At 45.8% G+C, this 27,249-nt stretch overlaps 1 protein-coding gene and 1 long non-coding RNA gene across 2 annotated transcripts in view; one reads left to right on the forward strand and one right to left on the reverse strand.

Annotated features, from left to right (window-relative positions):
- LOC121487857 overlaps positions 1-27,249 on the reverse strand; it is a 64,870-nt gene that overhangs the window by 29,824 nt on the left and 7,797 nt on the right. The window lies entirely within an intron of this gene.
- The window catches only part of ADRA1B (adrenoceptor alpha 1B), a 48,624-nt gene continuing 34,254 nt past the window's right edge, over positions 12,880-27,249 (forward strand). The window contains exon 1 of the mRNA XM_041749916.1: positions 12,880-14,041. Coding sequence (XP_041605850.1) covers positions 13,093-14,041 — 949 coding nt within the window. The 5' untranslated portion in view covers positions 12,880-13,092. The remainder of the gene's footprint in view (positions 14,042-27,249) is intronic.

A 27,249-nucleotide genomic window follows, 5' to 3' on the forward strand; every position in this document is an offset into this window, starting at 1 on the left:
AGCAACCCAGTCAAATCTTCTTTTTCTCCCTCTGTCTTAGAGCAGCATGTTCACCTTCCTCAGAGGGAAAAGTGAGGAGACTTCTCAGCAGGTGCATCCCCTCCTGCCTCCAGCACCAGCCAAATAGGCCAAATAGAATCCCAATAGGAACAATACTTTAAAAATAAATAAAGACGTGCTAACTACCAGCATGAACTAATGAACCTGCTGTAAAATGTAATTTCAGTTCTGTAACATCCAACTATCTTAAAATCATCCAGATGTTACCTTGTAAAAAAAAAAAAAATCCCAAAACCTTTCTAGAAGCTTCTTGAGGGATTTCATGTTCATCTCAGCTTTCCTTAGCACCTAGTAGATATTAAAATAATGAAATGAAATTGAACCTATTTTTTGTTACTGACAAAATGATTTTTGTATTGACACTTGGTTCTTATAATAACATCCAATATGCATTCTGTTCTTCCAGTGCTGCAGCTGGGACTGCATCGGATCAAGAATGTATATTGCCGGAGTCTCCCTTGAGAAGTATGGGGGAAGCTGGTGGTAAGAGAGACACGTTGAATTCTTTTTGGGACCTATATGCAGCCAGGTGGAGAGTTGCAGCAGGTGCCTTGGCTCTGATAGGGGGTGGAGAGGCAATCTCAGCCCGCCTGCAAAGAATTCCTTGCCCCCCAGCCCAAAAACGTGAACCTATTTAAATAAAAATGACTGGCATGCTAACTCTTGAGGCCTTTCCACACTTTTCACATCCCACCCTGGTGACAATTCCCTGTTGCACAGCGTTATTCCCTTTGCTTAGTCAATAGCATCGTTGATGGCAGTCTGTGCTTTTTCCGTATTTGTGATTCCCAGGCCATCTAACATAGCCTGGCACCAACTTCAACCAATGTTTGCGAAATAAAGGAGCAGACGGAATAGGGCCTCAATTTCCCCATCTATAAAATGGGAGCCTTGAGCATCTGACTTTTAAACAGTCTGTGTGATGGATCCATTCCTCTCGGTATCTCCTCTCGGTGTCTCTGTTTATGGGAGGTGAAAGTGGGGGTTTTCCTTCCTTTTGTGCCACCCGCATGTGTCTGTTCCCTGCCCAATGAGTCATCTGGGAGCCAGACACCATTGCTTTCGGACAGAACATGTCAGGTACTTGCTCAGGAACGGCAGGGCCATAAATCTGTGCCGCGTCCCCCGTGGTTACCTAGGGAACACTGGGGCACAGCCAGGAAGAAGGATGCTGCAGACAGAGAGGGCTCTGGCCAGTGTCCCAGCCCTCTCAGTGACAGCCCAGCAGGCACTTCCCAGTCTCTAGTCTGGAACCAATGTCCTGTCCCCTGCAGAGGGCAGAGGTGGCTCCCAGCCAAGAAGCCCAGAAAAGCACCAAGATCCCCCCTACCTAATGTTCAAAGAAGCAGGAGGGATCAATTAGCAAAATGACTGTGACAGGAATCAGGGCAGCTGGAATCTGGTCCCGCATCTCAGTCCTTCACTGTTACGCAAGCAATCACACACAACAGATCCCCCTTCCATTCTCTGTGGGTGTGAACATTAAGTGAAACAATATATTAAACTGCTTGGCATAAGTCCTGACCACAGCAAACAATTAATAGAGGCAGCTATAAATTTAATCATTATTATTGCTATTGGTAGTACTAGCAGTAGTATATTATCTTCACCGTAGTCTTCCAAGTATTATCCCATTTTACAGAGGCAGAAACTGGGCTCAGAGAGATTAAGTCACTCATTCAAAAGTTCTACTAAGAATTGGATCCACTTGTAACAGCCAACTAGCCACTTTAACGCACAGGAATTATTCTGATGACTCCTGTGGGAGTGTGTGAGGACAGACATCACTCAGTTCCATTCATGTCCACAGCCCACACTGTGGTCACATGATGACTGGAATACCCGGCCATACCTTACTACAAACCTTCATCCCCACATCTTCTAATCCCTTACCAAAAGGGTCCTTGAGCTCTCTCTGGCTCTGATGGGGTCAGTGTGTCCCCCTCTAGAGCCACAGGGGACCATCAGCCTGGGTCTGGCTGTGGGGAACTCGGGAGACAGTTGTGGGTACAAGGGGAACAGGGGCTAGGCACCCAAACAAGATGCGCTTATATGTGTGTGCATGCATATGTGGGCATACCTGCACATGCATGTGCATATATGAGTGGAAGGTCTAGAAACCATTTGCCAAAATATTTACAGTGATGTTCTCTCTGGACAGTGGAATAAAGGGCAATTTCTCTTTGGTTCTCTGTACCTTTCCATAGCTTTTACCATAGGAACAATTTAGTTCAATAATTTTTTAAAATCTATTTCCTTCGGTTTAGTGATTAAATAATGCAAAGAAAAGTTATATTAAGTATATTTATTTTTAAGAGTCTTGGGCTAGACCTTAGAGGACTCAGTCCTGGTTCTGGCTCTGAGTGACCCTAGTCACATCATTTGTCTTGCCTTGGCTTCCCCATCTGTGACATGAGGGAAGGGCCACACAACCTCTCCAAACCCTTCCAGCTTTGATTCTGAATGCCTCTCTTCTTCCAGTTTCATCGAGCAAGTGGATCAGTTGGGTTCAAGGGGACCAGATTGAACACAAAGAGAATAATTGTTTCTAGATAGATATTCATTCTGAATGAAAATGGGTGCATTTATGGAGTTGAAAAAAATTACTTTGAGAGTAGAATATACTCCCCCAGAGCCCCAAAGAGAGCACCCCTCCTCTGCAGAGACCAGCTAACCTAGTCAGCCATGGGAAATCTCTTCCTCCCTTAGAGGAAGAAGAATTGACATTATTGAGTGGACCTACTATGTGTCAAATCCAACACAAAGCACATTACACACACAGTATAATTCAAACTCATAGCATTTGCGATTGCCATCATTTGTGTGACAAATGATGAGATACTGAAGATTTTAGAAGTGTTATTTAATGCCACACTGTTATTAAATGCTAGTTTATGACCCACCTTCCCATAAAGATCCTTGTGGGGAAGAAATATTCTTTATTCATCCTGGACCTCACTTCAGACCTACTGGATCAAAATCTCTGGGGCTGCATCTTAAGGCTCACTCTAGGTAACTCAGGCCCAGTAAAGCTTGAGCATCACTGGCTCTCTAAGCAAACCTTTGCCGGCTCAGTGGCTCCATATTTCTTCCTTTCTAAATTTCTAGGCTTCCAACAGAGCAGCACCCAGAAGGCGTAAAGTGGGCAATACCCCAGACTGAGCAAAAGAACATTCTAATGTTTTAAGGTGACAATGAACGACTGAACTTTTATACCTGGAGCTGGTCCAGCTGTTTTAGGGACAAGTTCTCCAGCTTAACTTGAGAGAAAGCTCTAGACTGAATACCTCATTTTCTTTTCACTGCTCTACTCAAACCTCGGAATTTAATTTAAAATGTGTATTCACTGGAGTTTGTTCCCTGCCTTTTCCCACTTTCTCTTCTTCCCCTTCTCATGGATCTAGTCCTTTCTGCAGTGTCCAGGGCAGGTGGAGGTTCATGAGTCCCCCTTTCTTCCCTATCTAGGGCACAAATGGTTGGCCTCTGATGTGATGGTTTATGGTTTGTGACCCTCTTCAGTCTGATACACGATGAAAATTCCTGTTGACACTAATTGTACCAGTGGCCAAGAATTATAGTCCAAGAGCCTGTCGCCCTGCCTGCCAGACCAAGCTGGTTCCCTTTACCTCTGCACACAGCAAGCTTCTGGGGCTAACCTACGACTCCCCACTTCCCGAGCCCAACGGTACCCACCCTGGCTCAGTCTCCATTATCACTAGGAGTTCTCTGCATGAAGAAATATTTCCATCAAGCCCTGGGCTCTGAGTGTGATAGAGTTATTTTCATAAGTTGCATCTCAAAGGTCAGATAGATATTTCCTCCTACCTGATAGGATTCTAGTGTTAAGATGAGATGGGGCGTGCAAAGCTCATAACACAAGCCTAGCATGTAGTAATTTCTCAAAAAAATTATAGCTATTGTTGTTTATATTATTGCTATTTTTCCAGCCACTGTTTTTTCAGAGCTATTTGTATCAGAAAAAACAAACAAACAAACAAACAAAGGAATCAGTTGCATGAACTAGCAAGTGAAGGGTTGAAAGTATCACTGAGAAATTAGCTAGGAAAATTTGTGCCTAAATACTCCAGATACTGAGAAACCTAGTCTGTATTTTTAGGATGATAGAAAATATCGATGATAACTAATATTTACTGGGAGCTTTCTAGGTGCCAAAGCCTCATTTAATCCTTATAACCACTTGATACGGGGTAAATATTATTAAGATCCCCATTTTACAGATAAACAACTGGGAGCTTAAATAAATGAAGTAACTTTGCCCAAGGTCACAAAACTAGGAAGTGGCGGAACTAGAATTTGATCTGATATTTGATAAGCTACTTCCTGAGGTCCAGCTGGCATCTCTCATGCTCTTTGGAGTCTATATATGTGCTTACACTCTCTTTCTTTCTCTCTTTCTCTCTCTCTCTCTCTCTCTCTCTCTCTCTCTCTCTCTATCTTTCCCTTCAATAGTTGGTTACCATGATGGGACTAATAACATAAACTTTGCAGTCCTTAAAGACAATTATTGGATCAGGTCTCCCACCCTTCCACTTGGAAGAATTCAGATTCAAGCCTGAGCTCACAAGGATGAGTTAGCAAGAGAGATGTAGTCCTTAGATCCAACTCCAGAAAAAGATTCATGTTTGTATTGTGTGGTAGCACATGGCCCAAAGTGACTTCTGCCTCTCTAGATCTCTGTGCCCAGCCCACTGAGGTTTGCCCAGAAATTCCTGTAGTTTTGTTTAGCAGTGAGGTCGGCCTGCAGCCAAATTTGGATTATCTGGGAGGTGAAAAGCATCAACTGTGAGTCAAACTGCCTCTGCACTAATCCCATCTCTGGGTAACCTTAAGCAAGTTTATTGATGTCTCTTATCCTCAGTTTTCTCATCAGTAAATTGGAGCCAACAACATCTTCCTCCAAAGTGCTATTGGGAGAATCAAATAAGATGAAGCCTGCGAATTAGCTTGGCATATGCTTGGTGCAGAACTGTACTTATAGTTAATTAAAATAGGGCCATGGGAAGAAGGCAATGCTTACCTTTAAATGGAGAGCACTCCAAAGGGCTGGGAGACATTTGGAAGCCCCTCCAGAAACTTGCAATTCATACCATGTGGTTAATAGCCATTATACTAGGTGCTCTGTCTAGAAGTTTCCACAACATCTTCCTCATACCACCTACCTAAAAGCACTTACCAGGGAAGTCCCACAAAAGGCAAGAAAAAAATAAATAAACAAGGCTCCTCCTTCTTCCTTCATCTTTTCAGGACTCCTGAGGCAACCTTCCAAATTTGTCGGGTTGGCGTCCAGTAAATAGCTGAGAAACGCTGGACATTTCCTGTCCCAGCATTCTTCAGTCTATGGCAGAGATAGGCAAAGAAAACTGCCTCTTTCTCACACTCCTCCTTCCTTTGCCATGCCCACAGGACCCACAGGGATGGCACACTCTTTTCCCAAAAAGAGCCCATCCTCACCCCAGGGCCCTACGCTGTCATCTCTGTCAGAGAATGGAAATAAGAAGACAGAAATCGTCCTCTGACATCACTTCCTCGCCTTGCTCCCCAGAGGCCGGGTCTGCCCTCTCCAAAGCTGGTCTCTAATAGCCGATACAATTTTTAGATGCCCCCAAGGAAAAAGCTTCCCACCACTTCCTTTAGACCTTTCTGAACTTGGTGGCCAACGCAAGTGAAAATCCCCCAAAAAAGGTTGGATGATTTGGTTCAGACAGTACAAAAGAGGAAGAAGAAGGATGGAGAAATTCGAGACCTATGCCATGTATTTGTTTCTTTATTTAACTCACATACATGTTCAATGTCAGACACAATTCTCTATGCACCCTCAGATGCACATTCCCGTTATTCATCTTAGACCATGAGGTCTGGAAAGACAGAGTAAGTCAGCATCCACTCACTTTATTCAGTTCAAGTGTTGCTCCACGATGAAAGGTAAAACACTGGATTCATTCTGTTGCCCAAGAGTGAAAGATGTCACACCAAGATAGAATTAGAGGGAGAGAAGCCTAGCAAACAAAAATAAGAAGTAACAGAGTGGAGATCAATTGATCAAGGGGACCTGACAGGAACCTGGCACTGAGAAAGGTCCTATAAAAAATTCAGGCAAAGTGTGGAATAAAGCAATGTGTCCACAGCTCTCAGTAGACCCCCAATAAAGTCTAGGACCGAAAAAGTTAAAGAACCAGTGGTAAGGGGTAGCCCTTTCCTTCATGAAATGTGGCAGGGGTAGGGGATAAGATTAATACATATAAAATCACAGAGGACACCAATAATAGTAGCACACTTTTTTTACTGTGCTTTTTTATGAGCCAGTTCCCATCCTAAAGTGTTATATACTATAGCTCCTTTAATTCTCACAACCACCTAGTATGTGCCTTATCTCAAGGATGCATTATCCCCAGGTCTCGGGTGAAAAAAATGGAAGCTGCAAGAGATTACATAGCTTGCCAAAGTCTCACATCTCATCAACTATCACTGGGATTCAAACTCAGAACCCGCACCAGCCTGCAGAAACAGAGGTAAAAAAAAAAACAAAACAAAAAACCAGTGGCAAAAAACAGTCATGGGGATGGGGTCAAACATCTAGGCTACTAATACTGGCTGTGTTTTAGGCAAATCCCTTCCCCTTTCTGTGCCTTTGTGTTCCCACATGTAAAATAACAGTGTTAAACTAGATCAAGGGTCAACAAACATTTTCTATAAAGGATCAGAGAGTAAATAGTTTAGGTTCTGCAGGACAGATCATTCTACTGCAGCTACTCAACTCTGTCATGGTAGCATGAAAGTACCCACAGACAAAACATATGTGAATGAGTATGGCTGTTTTCCAATAAAACTTTATTTACAAAAACAGGCATGGGCTGGGTCTGTTTCACCAGCTATAGTTTGCTGAGCCCTGAACTAGATGATCTCTAGGATCCTTCTGATTCTGACATCTCAGAAGTTGGTGATCCTGACTATACCAGAAGAGCTCAGAGGGGCCAGTGACTTGAAAGTCAGCTGTAGGGAGCCTATTGCCATAAATTTTGCTTTGTGATGTTTTCCATTAACTTTGATGGTTTTAACAAATCTGGTTGGAAAGTAAATCCTGGCAGTGGCAATACACAGGCATCTTGGGAGGGCTTTAGCCCCAGTAAAACTCCCAACAGCTCCCCGCCCTCCGTCTTTGTTATGGACAACAGCATCGGGCTTGTGGAGAGCACAGTGCAAACACAGCCTCCACTCGCCTTCAAACCAGATCACAACCTAAAGGCTCTTTCTGGAGAAATTTTGGAACCACCATAGATTCCTGGGCAAAATGATGGGCAAAGCCCACAGCCATAAGAGGACAGCCAGAGTCATTTGAGAAAACTGCACACGCTCCCCTTTGCCCTCCAGGCTGCAGCACGCGGGTTGGCGTTGGCAACCTGTTTACTTTGTCCTACCAGAGGAGCTGCTGGGGCATAAGGAAGAAGGCACCGGTTCCCTGGTTCCAGAGTACGCAGGTTTTCACACTCTGTGTTCTGGCACCCTGTGCCCTCACACTCCAGCCCCCAGTTCAGGGTTTCCAGACTTTCCCTGAGCACGTGATATGAATTCAGCCCCTGGATGACTTGGCAATTAATCTTCACCAGCCTACTGCACAAAGGACTGCTACAGAGCTCTACCTTAGCGGGCAATGCTGTGCTACCGGAAGTTCAGGGCTGGGGAACCCACACCAAAATTGACAAATTGTAATTACCAGAGAGGACAGGTTTGCCCAGAGGGAGCTGGAATCTCTCAGTTCTGGGATCCTCTGACCTGCTGCCTTTGGAGGCAAAGGAAATGCCTCTGCTGTAGCCAGTGTCCCCTGTCCAGGAAAAGGGGTGCTTCTCATCTCTCCCATCCGTGCTACATCAAGGGCAAAAATTCTCCTTCAAGTCCCTAAGACCTCAATCTACCTCATGAAGCAGACGCCTCACACACCTCCAATTCTTTTTTCATTTTTACCCTCATCCCCTGGGTGCATTGTATTCCAGCTCTGCCACCTGCTAGCCCTGCAGCCTTGGGCAACCACTCTGAGACTCATCTATAAAATGTCATTCATAATAGCAATAGCACCCACCTCATAATATTATTATCAGGACTAAATCAGGTAATGTATATATGGCATTTGGGGCACAATGCCTAGCACCTAGTAAGCCCTTAATAATTCTTGACTGATACTGTTACTATTACTCTGTCCTAAGCACTTTACACACATTGTCACATTCAATCTTCACCTCAGCCCAATCTGAGTTAGGGACTATCCTGATCTTCATTTCACAGATGAGGAAATTGGGGCTCAGAGTGATTAAGCAACTTGCCCAAGGACACGCAGCTAATAAATTAGCAGGACTGGGCTATAACCGAGGTTTGTTTGATGCTAGAGTTCACTTTATCATCTTGCCCAAGGTCACATTGATAGCTATTAAATGAGGGAAGCAGGATTAGAATCCAAGTCGGCAGACCGAGTGCTGTCCTAGGCAAGGAAGACTGACCTCAAGAGTCCCTCTGCAGAGCCCTCTCTTCTGGACAGCTCTGCCTTGCCGTCCCCTCCCTGACCTCTGCTTTGCTCAGGACCCTGATCACATTCTGTTTTCTGCTGTAATTTCCTTCAGGGCTAACAATGAACCTTCCGCCACTTTTTTTTTTTTTTTTTTTAATCTCAGTCTGGTGCAGAGAGAAGGATGCAAGCTTTGGAGCCAGACAACAATGCTTCGAATATCAATGCTGCTTACTCAGTGAATGAACCTCTCTGGACTTAAGTTTCATCATTTGTAAAATGGGAACAATTCTTACCTTGCACCATTGTGAAGATTTGAGTAAACACACATGGGGTACGTAGTACAGTGCCTGGCACATAGCAGGTACTTTCTGAGAGGCGCTTTACCATCATCATCCTCTCCCACAGCACCTAGTTCAGGGATAGGTCATCGCTTGCTTGATTTAAGTTATCTTTGATTTGCCCACAGTACCTAACATGATACCTAACACAGAGCAGATGTCGCTGTTTGCAGCTGGTTGAGAGAGTTAGAGAGGAAATGCCATGAAAAACTGCTTGGTCACAGGTGAGAGATCTCCTCCCATCAAGCGTATAAGGTGATCTCGGGACCTCCCATAGCTTAGGTCTTCCCACAGGTCAAACTCAGTGACAGCTTCTCCTAGAGGGCTCACAGAAATGGGAGTCTGCAACATCAGAGGTTTCTAATGTAATCAGATGGATAATGAAAAGGTTCTTCTTCCCCAAGCCTCGAGTGAGTCAGAGCTCTATGCTTGGCTTTGCCCCAGGGAGTACCGAGAAAATGAAATATCGTCTGTATCCTCATGACACCTAAACAAATGGTCAATTCCATGGGTCAGATATCAGCCAGAGGGGTTAAGAGGCATCTCCAGCAAAGGGAGGGGAGGAGCAGCAAAGGTTGCTTAGTGGGGTCCTGGTACATGACCACTATTAAAGCTAATACCTGTTTGCCTTATGGTAGGATGTTTGTTTTGCTTTCATAAAAGACACGGGTAAATGCTAATATGTCTAAAATCTACACGGATTTTGAACTTTTTGATCTGGCTCAATAATCTCTTCCACATTCTGATACCTGAACCAAGTCGTGAGTGGCTATCATGTGTGACTTCCCTCTGGGGCAGAGGAAGGAGCACTACTCTGTGGTCTAGGGGAAATGGAGTTTGATAACCAATTCTATACTTGACTATATGAGAGTTTACCAATTCCCTCTGCCTCCTAGACCACCTCCAAAATGGGAAGTGAAAGCTCTGTTAGCTCTTGAAGAGCTAAATCACTATAAACCTGTGAATCTCTTATTTTAGAATCTTCAGATACAACTTAAGCAAATTTAATTGAAATAGGAAAAAAAATCTGTTTTCAGGGCTACCACATGTTTCTTAATCTCAGGGAACCCCTTGAAACTGTATATTTTGTGCATTTGGGAATCTCTGCATTTTGGTGGAGAAGATTAAAGCCTTAGATTAAAACCTTCTATAGATGTGTGATAACTACCTACTCCCCAAATACATATATAAAGGTGTTTCTATTTTTATTATATGTTTATATAAATTTTAAAAGAGGTTAAGAACCTATCTCTAGGTTGAGGAGTTTAAATGTAAATCACCCTGAGTGACTTCCTCATTCCTCACGCCTGCATATCAGGTTATAGTGATTATCAAGGGCAGACAGTGGAAAGCCCTAGATGTGGGCTTCTGGACAACAGGAAAAGGAGGCATCAAGCTTTACCTTTCAGTCTGCATCTTTCACTCTGTTGCGCTGCCACATGACCTCAAAAATGTACTAATTCTCTTAGAACCACAGTTTTCTCACCTGTCAATGGGCAATGGTTATGCCCCTCTCAAAGCATTGTCATGAAGAATAAAAGAAAATGAGTAAATGCTTGGCTCTCAGTAGGAGCTCAATAAATGGGAATTCCCTTGTAGCACTAGTCACTCAGGTCCCAAAGTTTACTACTTGGAGGACAACTCCCTCTACTCCCCTCTTCAAATGTAAATTGGTAGAGTCACTTCCGAAAATTTAGTATGGAGGTCCGCCCCAAAATTAAAAATAGAACTCTGACCTAGCAATTCCACTTGGGATATATAGCCACAGCTAATAAAAACATGATCTCAGAAAGGTATCTGTACTTCCATGTTCATTGCAGCATTATTCACAAGAGCCAAGATAGGGAAACAACCTAAGTGTCCATCAACTGGTGGGCAGATTGAGAAGATACGGTACACATATGTAACGGAATATTATTCAGCCAAGAAAAAGAAGGCAATCCTGCCACTTGTGACACCATGGATGAAAATTGAAGGCATTATGCTAAGTGAAGTAAGATAGAGATAAACACTAGATGATATCACTTATATGTGGAATCTAAAAGCCAAACTCATAGCAACAGAACTGAGCGGTGGTTGCCAAGAGCTAGAGACCGTGAAATGGGAAGATGTTGATCAAAGGGTACAAACTTCCAGTTATAAGATAAATAAGTTCTGAGGATCTAATGTCCAGCATAGTAATTACAGTTAATAATACTTATTATATACTTGAAACTTGCTAAAAGAGTAGATCTTAAATATTTTCACCACCAAAGAAATAATATTTATGTGACATGACAAGGATGTTTGCTAACACTATGATGGTAATTATCTTGCAAATATATCAGATCAACACACTGTATACCTTAAACTCACACAACGTTATATGTCAGTTATATCTCAATAGATCTGGGGGTGGGGTGCGGAAATCCAGCCCCTCAGTGCTTCTAGGGGGGAAATGTGACACAGCTGCTTGGTGCTCAACTCTAGATAGACCTGCAGTTGGGTTCAGTTCCTAGTTTCTCTCCATGATGGTTGTGTGGACCTGAGCAAAGACAAACTTCACTGCATCTTGTCCCATCCACGAAATGGAAATAATGATGAGAAGAGCCCTTCTTTCTTAGGATTGTGAGAAAATGCAAAATGTACCTAGCGTGCTGTTTGGCACATAACAAGTGTTGAATAAATGTTAACTAACATAAGGCTGTCCCTCAACCCGTATCTTCTCTCCTAAGTACCATAAACCCACCTTTGGGAGTGTGTCCCTACAACTTCATGTCCAACATGAATATCAGACAGAAAAGGAAAAATAATCAATAAATAACCCAGATTTCACAAGTCCCTTCCCCAAATGCCTGGAGATCTCTTACGCTGTCACCATCACCGCCGCCGCTCACCCGCAGATAGTCCATTGGTTTGTTCCTCCCTACTTTCAGGTCTTGACTCAAGCATCACTTCGGTGACATGGGGAGGACCCATTTAAAACTTCCAATACCCTTTCCCCGCGACATACATCACCACGCCATTTCTCCTTCCGGGCTTTATTTTCTGTCACACCCGTCCGTGGAGGACGCACCTCGTAATTGGGCTACTTTTGTGCTCATTGTCTGTCTCCTCCCAGTAGAGTGCAAGCTCCTGGAGGGCAGGGGTCTTTGCCGACTTGGTTCGATTGCTATGTCCCCCAGTGCGGGCAGCGGGTCCTGGGTTAAAAATTTGTTGAATGAACGAATGAGGGAGGGAGGGAGAGAGAGCAAATAAACGAATGAAGGAAGAGAAGCGTCTGGGCTTTATTATGAGACCAGAGAGGCTTCCCAGGGGAGGTAAAGGCGGGGGTGGGGGGTCTCAGATCCCACTCAAGTCCGTGTCACCTGCCTTGCCTCGCGATCCTTTTCTTTCCAGGCGCCACGCAAGTTGCGCATCCCCCTAAATCTGGGTGCTGCCTGCAGGCGCGCCCCCATTAGCAGCAAGCAGGGGGACTAGAAGGGGCAAGAGTCCCAGCAGGCCACCTCGGGGTGGGGGGACACGGGTCCCCACTCTCGGGTCGCTCCTCCCCCCTCCTCGGCCCGAGGCTCGCGTCGGTTGGGGGTTGGGGTTGGGGTTGGGGTTGGGGTTGGGGCGGGGGCGGGGCGGGGCGGGGGGCGCGGGGCCCGCGGCCGCCCGGGGTGGCGGCGTCGGGGCTGGGGCGCCTTGGCTGGGCCCGCATTGCCCCCTAGTGCCGCGCGGAGTCAGGGCGCCGGGCTCCCCCGCCTGATGTCACCGCCGAGCAGTCAGCCCAGAGGCGGCTGGGTGCGAGCAGACCCTCCTCGGCGCAGGCTGGGCCGGGCCGGGCGCCGCCGCCCGCCGCCCCCCGCGCCCCGCGCCCCCGCCCGCGCCCCGCCCCGCCCCCGCCCCGCCCGCGGGGCGCCCCCCGCCCGCGCCCCCGGCCGGCCCCCGCGCGCCTGACGCGCGCCGTTAAACTTGGAGCCGGCCGCCGCGGCCCCCGTGTCCGCCGCCTCCCCTGGCAGCCGGCGGGCGGGCGGGCGGCTCGGTGCGCGCAGGAGACGCGCCGCGGGGCCGCGCCGCCGGGGAGATGCGTCCTCGCCGGGAGGGCGCCGCGGGGAAGCCGAGCGCGGGCCACGCCGAGGCGCGGGGCAGCTGAGCCGCGCGGCCGCAGCCCTTGCAGCCCGCTCGCCCGGGCTATGGAGCGCCGACTCTAAAATGAATCCCGATCTGGACGCCGGCCACAACACATCCGCACCTGCCCGCTGGGCAGAGCTGAAGAATGCCAACTTCACTGGCCCCAGCCAGACCTCGAGCAACTCCACACTGCCCCAGCTGGACATCACCAGGGCCATCTCCGTGGGCCTGGTGCTGGGCGCCTTCATCCTCTTCGCCATCGTGGGCAACATCGTCGTCATCTTGTCGGTGGCCTGCAACCGGCACCTGCGGACGCCCACCAACTACTTCATCGTCAACCTGGCCATCGCCGACCTGCTGCTGAGCTTCACCGTGCTGCCCTTCTCGGCGGCCCTGGAGGTGCTCGGCTACTGGGTGCTGGGACGGGTCTTCTGTGACATCTGGGCCGCCGTGGACGTCCTGTGCTGCACGGCCTCCATCCTGAGCCTGTGCGCCATCTCCATCGACCGCTACATCGGGGTGCGCTACTCGCTGCAGTACCCCACGCTGGTCACCCGCAGGAAGGCCATCCTGGCGCTCCTCGGCGTCTGGGTCCTGTCTACGGTCATCTCCATCGGGCCTCTCCTTGGGTGGAAGGAGCCCGCGCCCAACGACGACAAGGAATGCGGGGTCACCGAGGAGCCCTTCTACGCCCTCTTCTCTTCGCTGGGCTCCTTCTACATCCCGCTGGCGGTCATTCTGGTCATGTACTGTCGCGTGTACATCGTTGCCAAGAGGACCACCAAGAACCTGGAAGCCGGGGTCATGAAAGAGATGTCTAACTCCAAGGAGCTGACTCTGAGGATCCACTCCAAGAACTTCCACGAGGACACCCTCAGCAGTACCAAGGCCAAGGGCCACAACCCCAGGAGTTCCATAGCCGTCAAACTTTTTAAGTTCTCCAGGGAGAAGAAAGCAGCCAAGACCTTGGGCATTGTGGTCGGTATGTTCATCTTGTGCTGGCTACCCTTCTTCATCGCTCTACCACTTGGTAAGTTGGGGACTGCTGGAGGGGAACCGGGTGTTCTCAGATCTTGGGTTCACCGATGAGCTTACCGTAAAGTTTTGTGTGTGGGGGTGTGTGTGGGTGTGGGGGTGTGTGGGGGGGGGGTTGTTTTTTATGCAGTCTGTGTGTGTTTGGAGATTGAAGAATACTGTTTGTTCTGCAAAGGCTTTGCAGATTGGGCAGCTGGCTAAGAACCGACTCAGGTGTTAGGGGAACACAGTAAGTAAGGTGCTAGTCACCCGAAATAGAACCACAGGAGGAAAATCTGGTATGTAGCATGACTCATTCAACAGAGTCAGTTTAATAATTAAAAAGGACACTGGACTTGAACATCACACCAGCGTTATCTCAGTAGTAATGATGTGCCGGCTAAGGCAGCGTCACTAATGCAGCATACAAAATAGTTTGTAGTTACCGCAGACGCGGCATTTGGGAAGCAGGCAGGCAGCTCGTGTACGCAGAAAGGCAGGTTTCATTCAGCATTTCCAGGGCTCTTGCAGAGACCCACGCTCCCCGTGAGCTTTGCAGAGGCTGCGTTCTCCCCTCCTCCCTTCACTGCCTGCTCTCACCTCAATGCACTTCCCTTCACTATGAGTTAATAAGAACATTTTAACACCCGCACTGCCCCAATCAGCCTTTGAGTTATCCAAAGCTTGAGATTTGAAAGAGAAGGAGGACAGCCAGAGGGCCACATGTTTTCAGTTTTTACCCAAAAATGTTCCTAACTCTGGTGACTCATGGAATACCCAGGTTTAAAGTACAGCGGCCCCTCACCTTAGGCTGCCAGACACCAAACCCTGCTGGGATGAAACGGAGTTCTTCCTCTCCGATACAAATATGTCCATCTTCTTTTGTTTAGTGGTCTTACTAAGTTATTCAAAAAGCTTCCTGATTTTTCCTAAGAAGACAAGGTCTGGTTAGGAGGTAAACCTACAGGAGGGCACCGTGACATGCTGTCCACAAGGCTTGGGAAACGTCCCTTCTCTAAGGCACGGATCTGCTTTGGTTTCCTCTCCCATCCCTGGGGGACACTCCAGAAAATGAATGGAGGGAGGTGATCATTGCAAAGTCATGTGCCATGATATCAGAAGAGGTAACGGCTGCTACATGCCATGCACCATATATGCCTGTGATCACACCCGGGGCTCCATTAGCACTGAACATAACCAAATCCCTCAAATAACTAAAATTCTGGAGACACACTGCTTTCACGAGAAAAAGGGCAAATGGAAAGAAAGCAAATTGACATCACGAGTTTCCATTTTAAAAAGATAAAGGGAAAAAAAGGTGTTTAACCTACTCTCCATGTTGTCATTTCTAAGGCAGGCTTGCAAGTTAAGTTAATGCCTTTGGGAAATATTTTTAGTGTGTTACGTGGAAAGCATCTGAAGCTGTACCCCACCCCCAGGAGTGGTCACATCTCACTGCAGAGAAGCTTTCTTTTTTTTTTTTTTCCAAAGTCTTGGGGTCCTCTTGCAGGCTTGTTGGGTTAAAGTGGGTAACAGTTCACACTGGTTTGGGCTATGTAAAGATCATCGTTGTACATGGAAGTGATTTGGTCTTATACTAGCTATAGACCTTGGGCAAATGACTGATGGTCTGTGAGCCTCAGTTTCTCCATCTGCAAAATAGGGCTAATTATTGTTTGCTCCATGGGGTTTGCACTAATGCATGGAAAGGACTTAATGCAGTGTCTGGTGCACAGCAAAAGCTTAATGAAAGTTAGCTTTGTACTACAAACCAAATCCCAATCGCCCCTCAGCTATAATTGTGTTTCTCCTTCTCTACTCAGTTGCCAATCCCACACCGCTATTAAAGGCTCAGAAGAGAATTGAGTCTTTCTCCTTTCTTCCTTCTGCCTCTGCCCTCCAGCCTGCAGAGGCTATGACCAGAGCATCCTCAGGAAGGAGAAGGCCACAGCAGGATGCAGGGAATGGATCAAAGGTGCAAGCTTTCACTTTAGGGGGCAATGGAAACAGGTCCAAATAGGCTCAGAGGCTGCCTGCATGCTAAAAGGGAAAGAGCACTGCCCTGGGGGCCAAGCGCAATGGAGTCTTCCTGTGAGGTTTACCATCAGTCAGCTCTGTTACCCTAGGTTTGTTGCTTAACCTCTCTGGACTTCAGATCTCACTTCCAGGGAACAAGAGAGTTGGACTTAATCAAGGGCTCTCAGATTTTAATAAAGATCAGAGTCATCTGTGGAACTTGATAAACATTCACCGTCTTAGACATAATCCACAGACAATCTGATTCAGTAAATCGGATGGGTCCCAGGAATCCTCATGTTTAACCAGCACACCAGGTGATTCTGAAGAAGTGGTCCACAAATCAAGGCTTTGAGAATCACTAGCCAGAGGACCTCTCAGCAACCTTCAGGCTCCAGCCCCCTGGACACCAAGGTTTTAAATGCTGCAAAGCTTAACCCTTCCCCAGGCACGTGGTGGTACAGGATGATGTGGTTTCTCTGTGGGTCCTGCTCTTCAAACTCAGTTTCTCTCTCAGTTTCTTCTCACCAATGCTAGCTCCTCCACTTTTCCTCCCTTTCTGTTCATGATTTTCTGAGACTTTAACCCCCTGACGTCTCAGGTCCCTGGCCTCCGTGGCATGCTCTCAGAATTTGTTTCCCCTCTCCTTGCCATGAAACCTTTCTGAACACCCCTGACACTGCCTCCTGGAGATCTCTTGGTGTGCTATCCCTAAGCTACTCTACCCACCTCTTCTCCCTTGGCTTCCCAAGTCTTGACAGGTACAAAATATGGACTTCAGGCCTTGGGTTTGAGATGGACTCTGAAAGGTACTCCAGAGCTTCAAACAGAGAAGGTGCTTAATTAACGTGTTCTTAATAACTTAGGGAGAGTATCCCAGCAAAAGGGAGATATGGGTTTCTACTTCTACCTGAGTTCAAATAACACCCAAACAAAAGGAGCATGATGTAGAACAATAACTCTTTGGAATCTGAACAAGGTTGCAAATTCAAAATTTTCCATGAAATGCTACTCACTCACAAGGAAAGAAAGCGGATCTAGGGGGAGCTGGTCATTGGCAAGCAGAGAAGTGCAGGTAGGAGTACCTTCCAATTAGTGACAGACTTCCAGGTGCCTGGATGGCATGAGATTTCCATAGCTGTGTTTGTCTTCTCTGTGGGAGAGAAGGGTTGGGATCCCTCCTGGGAAGGAGAGAAAATATCCGTGCCCTCTATGGGGTACTGGTCAGGGGGCCCCAATTGTTTTCCTTCCTCCCTTATTTTTATTTTTGGGAGCAGGGTTGGGTTGCATGCAGGGCTGGGCTTCTCATCTCCTGTGGTGCTCTCCCCACCTGCAACACCCTCCCTACCTCCTCCGCACCCTTCCCCTGTGGCCTCAGACCAAGTTGGGCCAGGGACCGACTCTCACTTACTCAGGAGCAGGGATGGACTCCACCAAACAAGGACCTCTTTATGCGGCCCCTGGAACTGGGCCATGGAGGGACAGGAAATAATTGGAATATAATACAGCAGCATTTCTACTCAATGGGCCATGTGCAAGATGTCCAAGGAATCTTCAGCTGCCAGGCCTAAGAATGAAACCTAGCTCCCACCCACCTGGGGAAGACCTGGGCTGGCCAGGGTCTCAAGGAGCAGCTGGGCTACTGAGGGATGTACACTGCATTGTGGGGATAGATTGGCGGGTGGGGGGTGTGGGGGCAGGAAGTGCTGGGCAGCCAACTGGTAGCTGAGTTTAGTGCGTTGTTTAGAAAACACTGGAACCTTGCCTTGCTCCAAATCTTTCTTCCGTCTTTTAAAATGCTGAAAGGCACCAGGAAGCCATTATTGAACTAACTGCTTTCCCCTCCAAATAAATGAAGGTCAATTTCAAAGAAACAGTTGTGTTCTCATAGTGCTGGGACCAACTAGGAATCCCTCTCTCCGTTGATTTGTTTCTCTGCTTCCTCTCATTCAAATCGAGGCTGATGAAGCTGACGAATTCCTGCCTCCCACAAGAGCACAAGGGAGGGCAAGGGTCTCAGAGATGACTCAGGACAGGGCCACGACCACAAATATACACACTAACCCTTTGGCTCTGAGGTTTCAAAACACAGGAATTTGAGTTGCTCACAAAGCAATTGGTTTGAATGAGGGAGAAATTTTTAGACACAGGGAATCCTTCCTGGAAAAGGAAATCCTTCTGAAGGAAAATACATTCAACCATTTATGAAATCATTAACAAAGACTTCCTAACACACCTACTAAGTGCTATGTGGCCTCCTCCTGCAGGATGTTTACAGACTCATGAGATCATATTTTTATGAAGCATGTACTATGTGCCAGACATTCTTCTAGGCTCTCCACAGACATTATCTCATTAATCCTCACAGCTACCCTGACAGGAGAGAGTAATTGCTCCCTCTCTAACGATGAATATGCAGGAGCTCAGAGAGGTTAGTCTTCTTGTCCCAGGTCGCACAGCAAGTAATGATAGAGCCAAGGGTTGAATCCCAGTCTGTCAGGACAGGCACAGACCTATTCCACTGCAGCTGGGAGATGTCTGGCCTTCTTGGTCCCTAGTCCCAATCTGCTCCCATGGCAAGTATGCTCCAAAACTCCAGAGCCACCGTATCGAAAGCTGGGTATTGCGCTTCTCTTACAAGACCCTGCATTTCTTCCACTCTCTGCTCATCCCTGCAAAAAGACTCACCCAGAATATGTCAGCAAAGTCATCTACATTCTAGCTCAGGGCTAGATTTGCTCCACACCTCCAGCACTGCATAGGATGTGGGTCTCCCAGTGATTGGCCTTTCATCACCCCAGCCAGAGGAAACAGTGAGGCCTTGCCCTTCATCTAAGAATCTAGCTCTACATCTTTAATCATTTATTCATTCATTCATTCATTCATTCATTGAATAAGTATATATTTATTGGATGCCTACTGGGTCCAGGTGTTATGCTAGAGATACAATGGTGAGCAAAACATCTATGCTCCATGTCCTCATAGAATTTAGTTCTAGTGGGAACCAGATCATTGGAAAAACACATGCACACAATTAAACATGAACACAAATTGTAACAGGCAACCTGAAAGTAAAGGGGTGAGATGCTATTAGAAGTAAATAACAAGGGCAGCCTGGGTGGCTCAGCAGTTTAGTGCCACCTTCAGCCCAGGGCCTGATCCTGGAGACCTGGGATCGACTCCCACATCAGGCTCCCGGCATGGAGCCTGCTTCTCCCTCTGCCTGTGTCTCTGCCTCTTTCTGTGTCTCTCATGAATAAATAAATAAAATCTTAAAAAAAAAAAAGTAAATAACAAGAGTCAGCATATCACAGGGGTCCCTGAGTGACATGGTGTGGAGGGGCTAACTCAGTGAGTGAAGGCGGCAGGTAGAAGAAGAGGGTCCAAGCAGAAGGAAGGGCATGCCCAAGAGTCCTGAGGCAGAAGCTGGTGGGGAAGTAGCAAGCCTGGACAACATGGGGAGCCAGGGGCAAGTCAGGGCTGCAGGTGTGGGAAGAGGCCAGGCCAGGCAGGGATTTTAGGCCACTTCTAGGACTTAGGATTTTATCTTAAGCTACACTGGCCACAACCGAAGCGTTTAAAACAGACAAGAGATACCATCTGAATTATATCTTGAAAAGATGAATCAGGCCTCACTATATGGAACACATGCCAAAGGCACGGCAGTTAGATGTCCACCATCCCAGTGAGAGCTGATGATAACTTAGACTCAGCTGGGGGCAGTGAAGGTGGAGAGAAATGGACAAAGACTTGGAATTAGTTGGTTCTATGATTTAGGAGGGTTAGTGAGAACAAGAAATGTGTCTGGAATAACTCTGAAGTTTCTGAGCAATGCAGGTATCATTCGTTGAAATGCCAGCAAGACACAGCCAAGCGGATTCCTCTCAGGACCTTCCTCAGACCCTATTCATCAGGGTTCATAGGACAGCATGCTAGGAGTGACCTGCCAGACATTCTTCCGAGTAGATAAAATGTCCCAACTCAAAAGCTTGGAGCCGTGACCAATTACTGACCAGCTATTTATCAGAAACATCTAGCTCTTCCCAAAAGCATAGATTCTTGGGCTCCATCACGGACCAACTGTTTCAGAATTTCTCATGAGGGGGTGGAGAACTGCCATTTTTAACAAGTTTCCAGGTGATTCCAATGCAGCCAGAATAGCGCCAGTCCTCCCCATGCCTGGGAAACCCTGGAAGGAACACCTCATGGGGAGCCAAGAGAACTTGCTTATGCTTCCCCCAGTGAGGCCAGAAGTACTTCCAATCCTGCCTAGTCCCTTGGGTTAGTCCACATGGAGAAAGGCAGAAGGCTGGCAGGAAGGAAGGTGAATTCTTTAAACTAGAGCTTCCCTGGAGAAGAGAAGAGCAGAAGAATAGAAGCAGCTCTTCAATGTACTGGGTACACTGCTCAACACTGAATGTGATGTATTGCTCAAATTCTCACAAACCCCCTCTGGAGAGCAAGTATCATCATCCCTGTGTTTAAAGGTGAGGGAACAAGAGCTCAGAGAGGTTTGGTAACTTGCCCAAGGCCACACAGCTAGTAAGTGGTCAAGTCTATCAGACTCCACATTTGACACTCAATAAGCATTTGTTATATTATTCTTGTCGTTACTGCAGTACTTTCTGAACATTTGTCTGGGGTCTGGTGCCCATGCATGTAACATTTTCACTGGCTCATGACAAAATGAGAAAAAAATTAGAAAAATTCTGTGTTTTTCCCAAATGTATTCAATATAAATGACTGTCCTTTTATTCTAAAGATTATGTCCTTTCTATTTTGGGACACTGAAATAGCATTTCTTTGATGGAATGATGGTAATAAGTAGTGATGATAGTCATGTGTGTACGTGTGTGTTAAATGTCCTACTTGGCAAAATAACAAGTTGGTACGCCCTATGCCTATCCACACCAAAAATGTTTTGAAATTTTGCTGTGAGTCTCATAAAGTCCTGGAATCGTAGAAGATACCATGGTAGTTAGATGCAATACATGTTTGTGGAAGAAAGCAAGACAAAAAAGGAGGGAAGGAGGGCAGAAGGGAGGGAGGGGATGGATAATGAGTTAGCCTCCCTTTTGTAGTGACATTCAAAGGACTGGGGCAGAAGGGCAGGAGGGGGAGGGACAATATGTGAAGGAGGGGGGGCCATTTGCGGAGGTACCGAATCCTGCTGGGGCAAAACAGGCCACAGAAATGCCAACGGGTGTGTGTGTAGCTGCAGTGCCATCACAGATGGGCCCGTTCGGATCTCTAATGCAGGAAATGCCTTTACCTGAGTGTGTGCGTGGCTCATAAAAATAACTGATGGCCGCTGGGCCACACTGGGAAATTGCTTTCTCCGATATCTGCAAGATGTTTCCGCAGTCACTGTGCTCCCAGACCACATCTGATAATAATAATACTAATAGATCCCATTTATTAGGTCTTGCTATGTTCTGCACCCACTGTGCTACACAGGGCTGAGGGGTGCTTCTCTGCGTTCTCTCATGAACTCCTCTCTCCAAAGGTTTACGAAGCAGGCACTGTTACTGTCCTCATTTTACAAATAAGGAAACTGAAGCTCAGAGAGGTTGAGTGATTTGCCTCAGGCCACTCAGCTGATTAGGGATAGAACCTAGATTCACATGTAGGCAATCAGATAATACTGAAGGGTCATCACTGGGGGTACCCAAAGTGTGGAGCTCTGAGCTTCGATTTATGAAACCCAAAAAAAGGAGTTGGGGGAAACCAGAGTTTATTGAGAGAGGAGGAAAGGAAGGGCAAGTGACTGCCTATCATTTGGCAACTGAGAGGCATCATGTCCTGGTGAGAACATAAATATAAAAATGATTAGGTCTTTCCTCTAGCAAGATAACTCAAAATTTACCTTTTATTATGGATACTTAGACGTTTTGCAACCTTATGATTGGTAATTTCACATACTTTTTAAAGGATTTTTATAAAATTTGAGGGTGCCTAGGTGGCTCACTGGTTAAGTGTCTGACTCTTGATTTTGGCTCAGGTCATGATCTTGGGGTCATGAGATCAAGCACTACATCAAGCTCCACGCTCAACATGGAATCTGCTTATCCCTCCCCCTATGCTCCTCCCACTGCTCTCTCTCTCTCTCTCTCTCTTGCTCGTTCTCACTCTCTCTCAAATAAATAAAATTTTTATTAAAAGATTATTATCAAATTTGGGAAAATACAGAACTTGGAAGACTTTTGCACAATTTAGTTTAGTTTCTGTCTAGATATATTTCAGACCATGATTCACCTCTGCTACCCACATACATGTGGTTGTAGCACCATAGGACTTATCATGACTCAGCCTCCGACCCCTCTTGATGCTACGACCTCTTGATGCTATGAGTCCAGGTGAGTCAGCGTCATGAACAAGAGAGTATTTCGAGAAGCTATCTTTCCACCTTACAAGTTACTGACTAGTGATGACCAAGCTATATAGAATGAAAAGTCTGCAAATTATAAATATATGTATATATATATATATATATATATATATATAGTAAAACTCAAATGAAATACATCTCAACTCTTAATAGCTCCCAAAAAATGCTTGTGGCCCCTAACACCGATATGAGGGGAAATATGACAGAAGTCAAAGTGGAAACAGACAGTGGCCCTAATCAATTGCACTTAATAGATCTTACTTTTGAAAACTTTACAAAATCATACAACTATGAGGAAAATTCCTGAGGGTCCCTCCCAAGACCTTGGAGTTCTCATAAAGAGAGGAACCCTGGGGTGCCTGAGTGGCTTATTTGGATAAGCGACCAACTCTTGATTTTGACTCAGGTCATCATCTCAGTGTCGGGGGATGGAGCCCCACATGGGGCTCTGTGCTCAGCAGAGAGTCTGCCTCTCTCTCTCTTTCTCTTTTTTTCTCTCCTTTTCTCTCTGCCCCCCAAAAATAAATAAATAAATCTTTAAAAGAGAGAGAGAAAAGAACACCAAGGCCAGGCAGATGCCCTTCATTCACACCCCAGCACTGCAGGGATGCTCTCCCTAGCAACCTGGTAACTAACTGATCACTTACCTCTCTCCTCTACAAACTGTGAATGTCTTGTAAGCAGTGACTTCATCTTTCCTCTCTGCCTAACATGAGTGTTCACAAAAGCTAAGCAAATGAGTAAATGAGCAGCAGTGTGGGTATAGAAGGAGAATTAGGAGTGTACTATAACTCAGAATTAGTTGTGGTTTCCCAAATACACCTTGCATCTTCTTTCCCAGTGCATTTGCTCAGACTGTTTCCTCTTTACTAGAAATGCTCTACCTGTACCTTCTGAATATCCCAATCCTGCCTATGTGTAAAACCCCGGTTCTGTGGACACCTCTCTCATGGACGTTTCCTTGGTTCCCATGCCTTTCCTGGCAGTGACCCCCGCCCCCTGGGTTTCTGATGCTGGCTACATCTGCCTATGGGGACCAGGACGATGTGCACATTGTTGGCAGCGCTATCAGGCTCAGACCTCTGGAGGACAGGGTCCAGGTTTGACTCATCTCATCCTCCATGCCTAAAGACATGTACCTAGTAGATTCTTGGTAAAAATATCAATTGCAGCTATGACTCATACAGTGCATTCCAGACTTTATCTACCACTTTCCCATCAGATAGGTATTAGGGTCTTACCCATTTTATAAATAAAGAAATGGGCTTAGAGGCATTAAATGACTTATCTCATTCCCAGAAATGATCACAAGCACATTGAAAGGAGACTATCATGAATGCTTCTTGTAAAACCAATGCCAATATGGGCTTGGTCATAGGGCCAATGAAGAAATATGGGATATGTAAAGACCTGAGGGGACACAGGCATGAGCTTGTAAATTGGACAGCATCTTCATTCTTTATTAGAAGGTTATTCTTCCACCCACCTTAGAGGGAGACTTTGTCCAGTACCAATTGACCCCATTTCCACTCACCTTACTGGCCCCTTGTCAAGTGCCTCTCACCTCTTGGAAGGATATGGCCAAACGTGGTCCCCAAAGAAGAAGGGGAGGAGACAATTCTGGTGACTTTGTGGCAGGGCCAGATTAAGACCTTTTGTGAGGCCCAAGGTAATGAGAAGTGAATGCTGCTCCCACCTCCAACTATAATTTTAAATTAAAATACATACATGCACACACACGCATGCCCAAAATAAATGTTAGGTCCACAACATTCTGATTAATTCATGAAAACTATTTGATTTCTTTAACATCAAACTACTTCCCAAAAATGTGGAGATGTCACAGGTTTGCTAATGCACTAAAGATCATTGGGTCTGATTGTTGGGTAATACAGTATTGCTTTATAATGAAGTGACCAGATGTCCCAGCCTCCATTATTATGTTACCAACACATGATCATGATCATGATCATGATAACCCCCTCTCATTCTCAGAGTGAATTTATCACTCAAAATTTGAGTGCTAAACATACCTCCCTACCTGAAACCCTAGAGTAAGAGCATTTACAGAGAAGCATATAACAGTGCCTCAGGTCACTGAGCACCTGAAGTGGGGAGAAAAGAGAATCTGGTACCCACAGCCTCAACCATCTGAAGAATGATGAATCATGAGAATGAAGTGAAGAGCAATTTCAAGGGGAAAGATGCAACTTCATTTGTCTATTTTTTGTGGGAATGAGGAGTTACTAAAAATGTTTATTTGAAATTTTTAGATCTTCATTTAGCTGACTTACCCTGGTTACACAAGTGATGTAGGTGGGGTCTGAAACCATGGCTGGCTGGCCTTAGATACTTAGTAAATGAAGGAATGGATCCATCTCACCCAAGAGAAGTGGTGTGATCTAAAGGACACATGTCTCCAGAATGCAGAATAAAGAGAAGGGGTAGGCCGAAATGATACGATCTGGGGAGCAGAAGGGAGAGTAAGCTATGTCTAAAGGACTCCAAAGGCTGGAATATCTGTGGGCCATCTTCACTCCATCCATCACCCCCATGGATGGCATGACGGAGCATGGCATGACAGCATGAGTCAGCCCAGGGTATAGTCCTCACTGGCAGGCCTGTGTTCCTAGGACTCTGTCAAGATTACATCTAACCACACTCACCACCAGCAGCACATCTGAGCCCCGTTTGAACACTCAAGCATCCCTCTGGTGTGAGCACACAAACTGTGCTATAAGTTTGCATCAAAGAGCAGTTCAGGCCAAAAAGTTCAGAACAGAATGTTCTAGCACACACGAGGGACCATTCCTCACAGAGCCCCATTTAACTTTTTCCAGGGGTATCTGCTCACAGCATCTTGCTCCCCTAAAGCTGGGATGCATTTGGGGCTCTGGCTTCACAATTTTTGAAATTCTTCTTTAAGATAGAGCTTCTTGCCAGGCTGACGTGCACTGCTCAGAGGCTGAGCTCAGCACCCTGGCTGTGCCCCAGAAGAAGGTTAAAATGGGACCAAGGGCAAGCCGGGCTTACTGTCATTCGCCGGCACGGGCCCCAGGGCTCACACCACCAGCACAGCCGGGCAGAGGTCCAGGGAGGCAGCTGGTGGGGGGAAGGAAGGTCCACCAACTGGAACAACAACAACGAAATTACATCTCCAATTTATATATTCAGGCCATAAATCGCCCCCTGGCATCAAAAGAATGTGGTAGGGCCCCTCTCCCTGCTTGCAGGTACACCCTCACAGCATCCCTTTGTGACTTCTTGTCTCCAACCCTTCCGAAGGTATCTTAACACAAGGGCTCCTGGGCCTTCTTGCTCCCTGGGCCCCTTCAGCAATCTGGTGAAGCCCCTTCTCACCAACAATACATAAAATAAGAGACAGGATTGCAAAGAAAACCAATTATGTTGAAATAGTTATTCTGATGTTGAAAAAAAAACAAATTTATGATTGAGTAAAGAATGTTCTTCTTTATTAACATATTAAATAAACAAGATCTAGCAGCAAGTCAAATAAATAACTACTATAATTTTGAAGTAGTGACAAGTGCAAATATTTCAAGATATCTGCAACAAATGTAATGTGATATCATAAATCTGATTTCTATTGGTGACAAATCCTGCTAGTAATTCTACTATGGTTTGCTGCCCACATTCCTACTGAAGGAAATGCTAACTTTCAGCCAAAAGGTTAGTTTAAAAATTTTTTAAAGTGATTTTTTCCCATCCAAGTTCACAGACCCCACCCCGCAGCCCCAGAATAAAAGCCCTGCCACACAACATTGTAAAGATGCACTTCAGGATGTGAAGTTCTCTAATACATTTTTTTTTCAAATGGTGCAGTCTTAGGACACAGGGAACTTGGACTATGTCATCATGCTTTGTAACTATTTTTCATAATAGTTGTAGCAACTTTTTATCATCTAACTTTTTTATTTAAAAATAATGCATAAATTTTTAAATCAGAAAGAAGAAAAAAAAAGCAATGAATAAAATTCTTCTGCCCTCAGGAGACCCAGGTCCGCCTATATTGTGCACCCTCAGTCTTTTTCCCAGAAGCAACACTATTATCCCAGATTGTGTATGCTTCCAGAAATATTCTATTTATTTGTAAGCATACATATACATAAGTGTATGTCCATATACTTGAATGTATATGTGTATGGAATCTGTGTTTCTACCCTGTTTACCTTTACTAATGGTATCATTTTGCAAAAGCTATCAGATAATGAAGGTTATGTTTTACACTCAACAAGGTGTCTTGGACACAATTCTATGTCATGACTATATAGAAATCCATTTTATGGAGCATCCTATTGTACTTACCAGTTTCCCCACTGATTGACATTTAGGTTGTTTTTGCCCTTTTACTGCTACAAACACTATTGCAATTAATATTTTTGCATACATGTCTGTGTGCACATATGCAGCATAAATTTCTAGAAATGAATCACTGGAGCAAGGAATGTTCGGTATTTTAGGTTTAGCCTGATTATGTTCAATTTTATGTAAATAAGAAATTTAAAATATAGTAAAAATAAGGGTATCATTAAAACAAATAAGTTAGGGGCCACTGGGTGGCTCAGTCGGTTAAGTGTTTACTCTCTTCATTTCAGCTGAGGTCTTGATCTCTGGGTGGTGAGATCAAGCCCCTCGTCAGCTTCACCCTCAGCGAGAAGTCGGCTTGTCTCCTTCTCTCTCTCCTTCTGTCCCTCACCCCACTCATGCTCTCTTTCTCTCTCTTTCTAAAATAAACCAATAAATTTTTTTTAAAAATAACCGTAATAGGTTAGATCTATGTCTACCAATCTATTATTTAG

The sequence above is a fragment of the Vulpes lagopus genome, chromosome 3 (genome assembly GCF_018345385.1).
Source record: "Vulpes lagopus strain Blue_001 chromosome 3, ASM1834538v1, whole genome shotgun sequence".
Taxonomy (NCBI): domain Eukaryota; kingdom Metazoa; phylum Chordata; class Mammalia; order Carnivora; family Canidae; genus Vulpes; species Vulpes lagopus.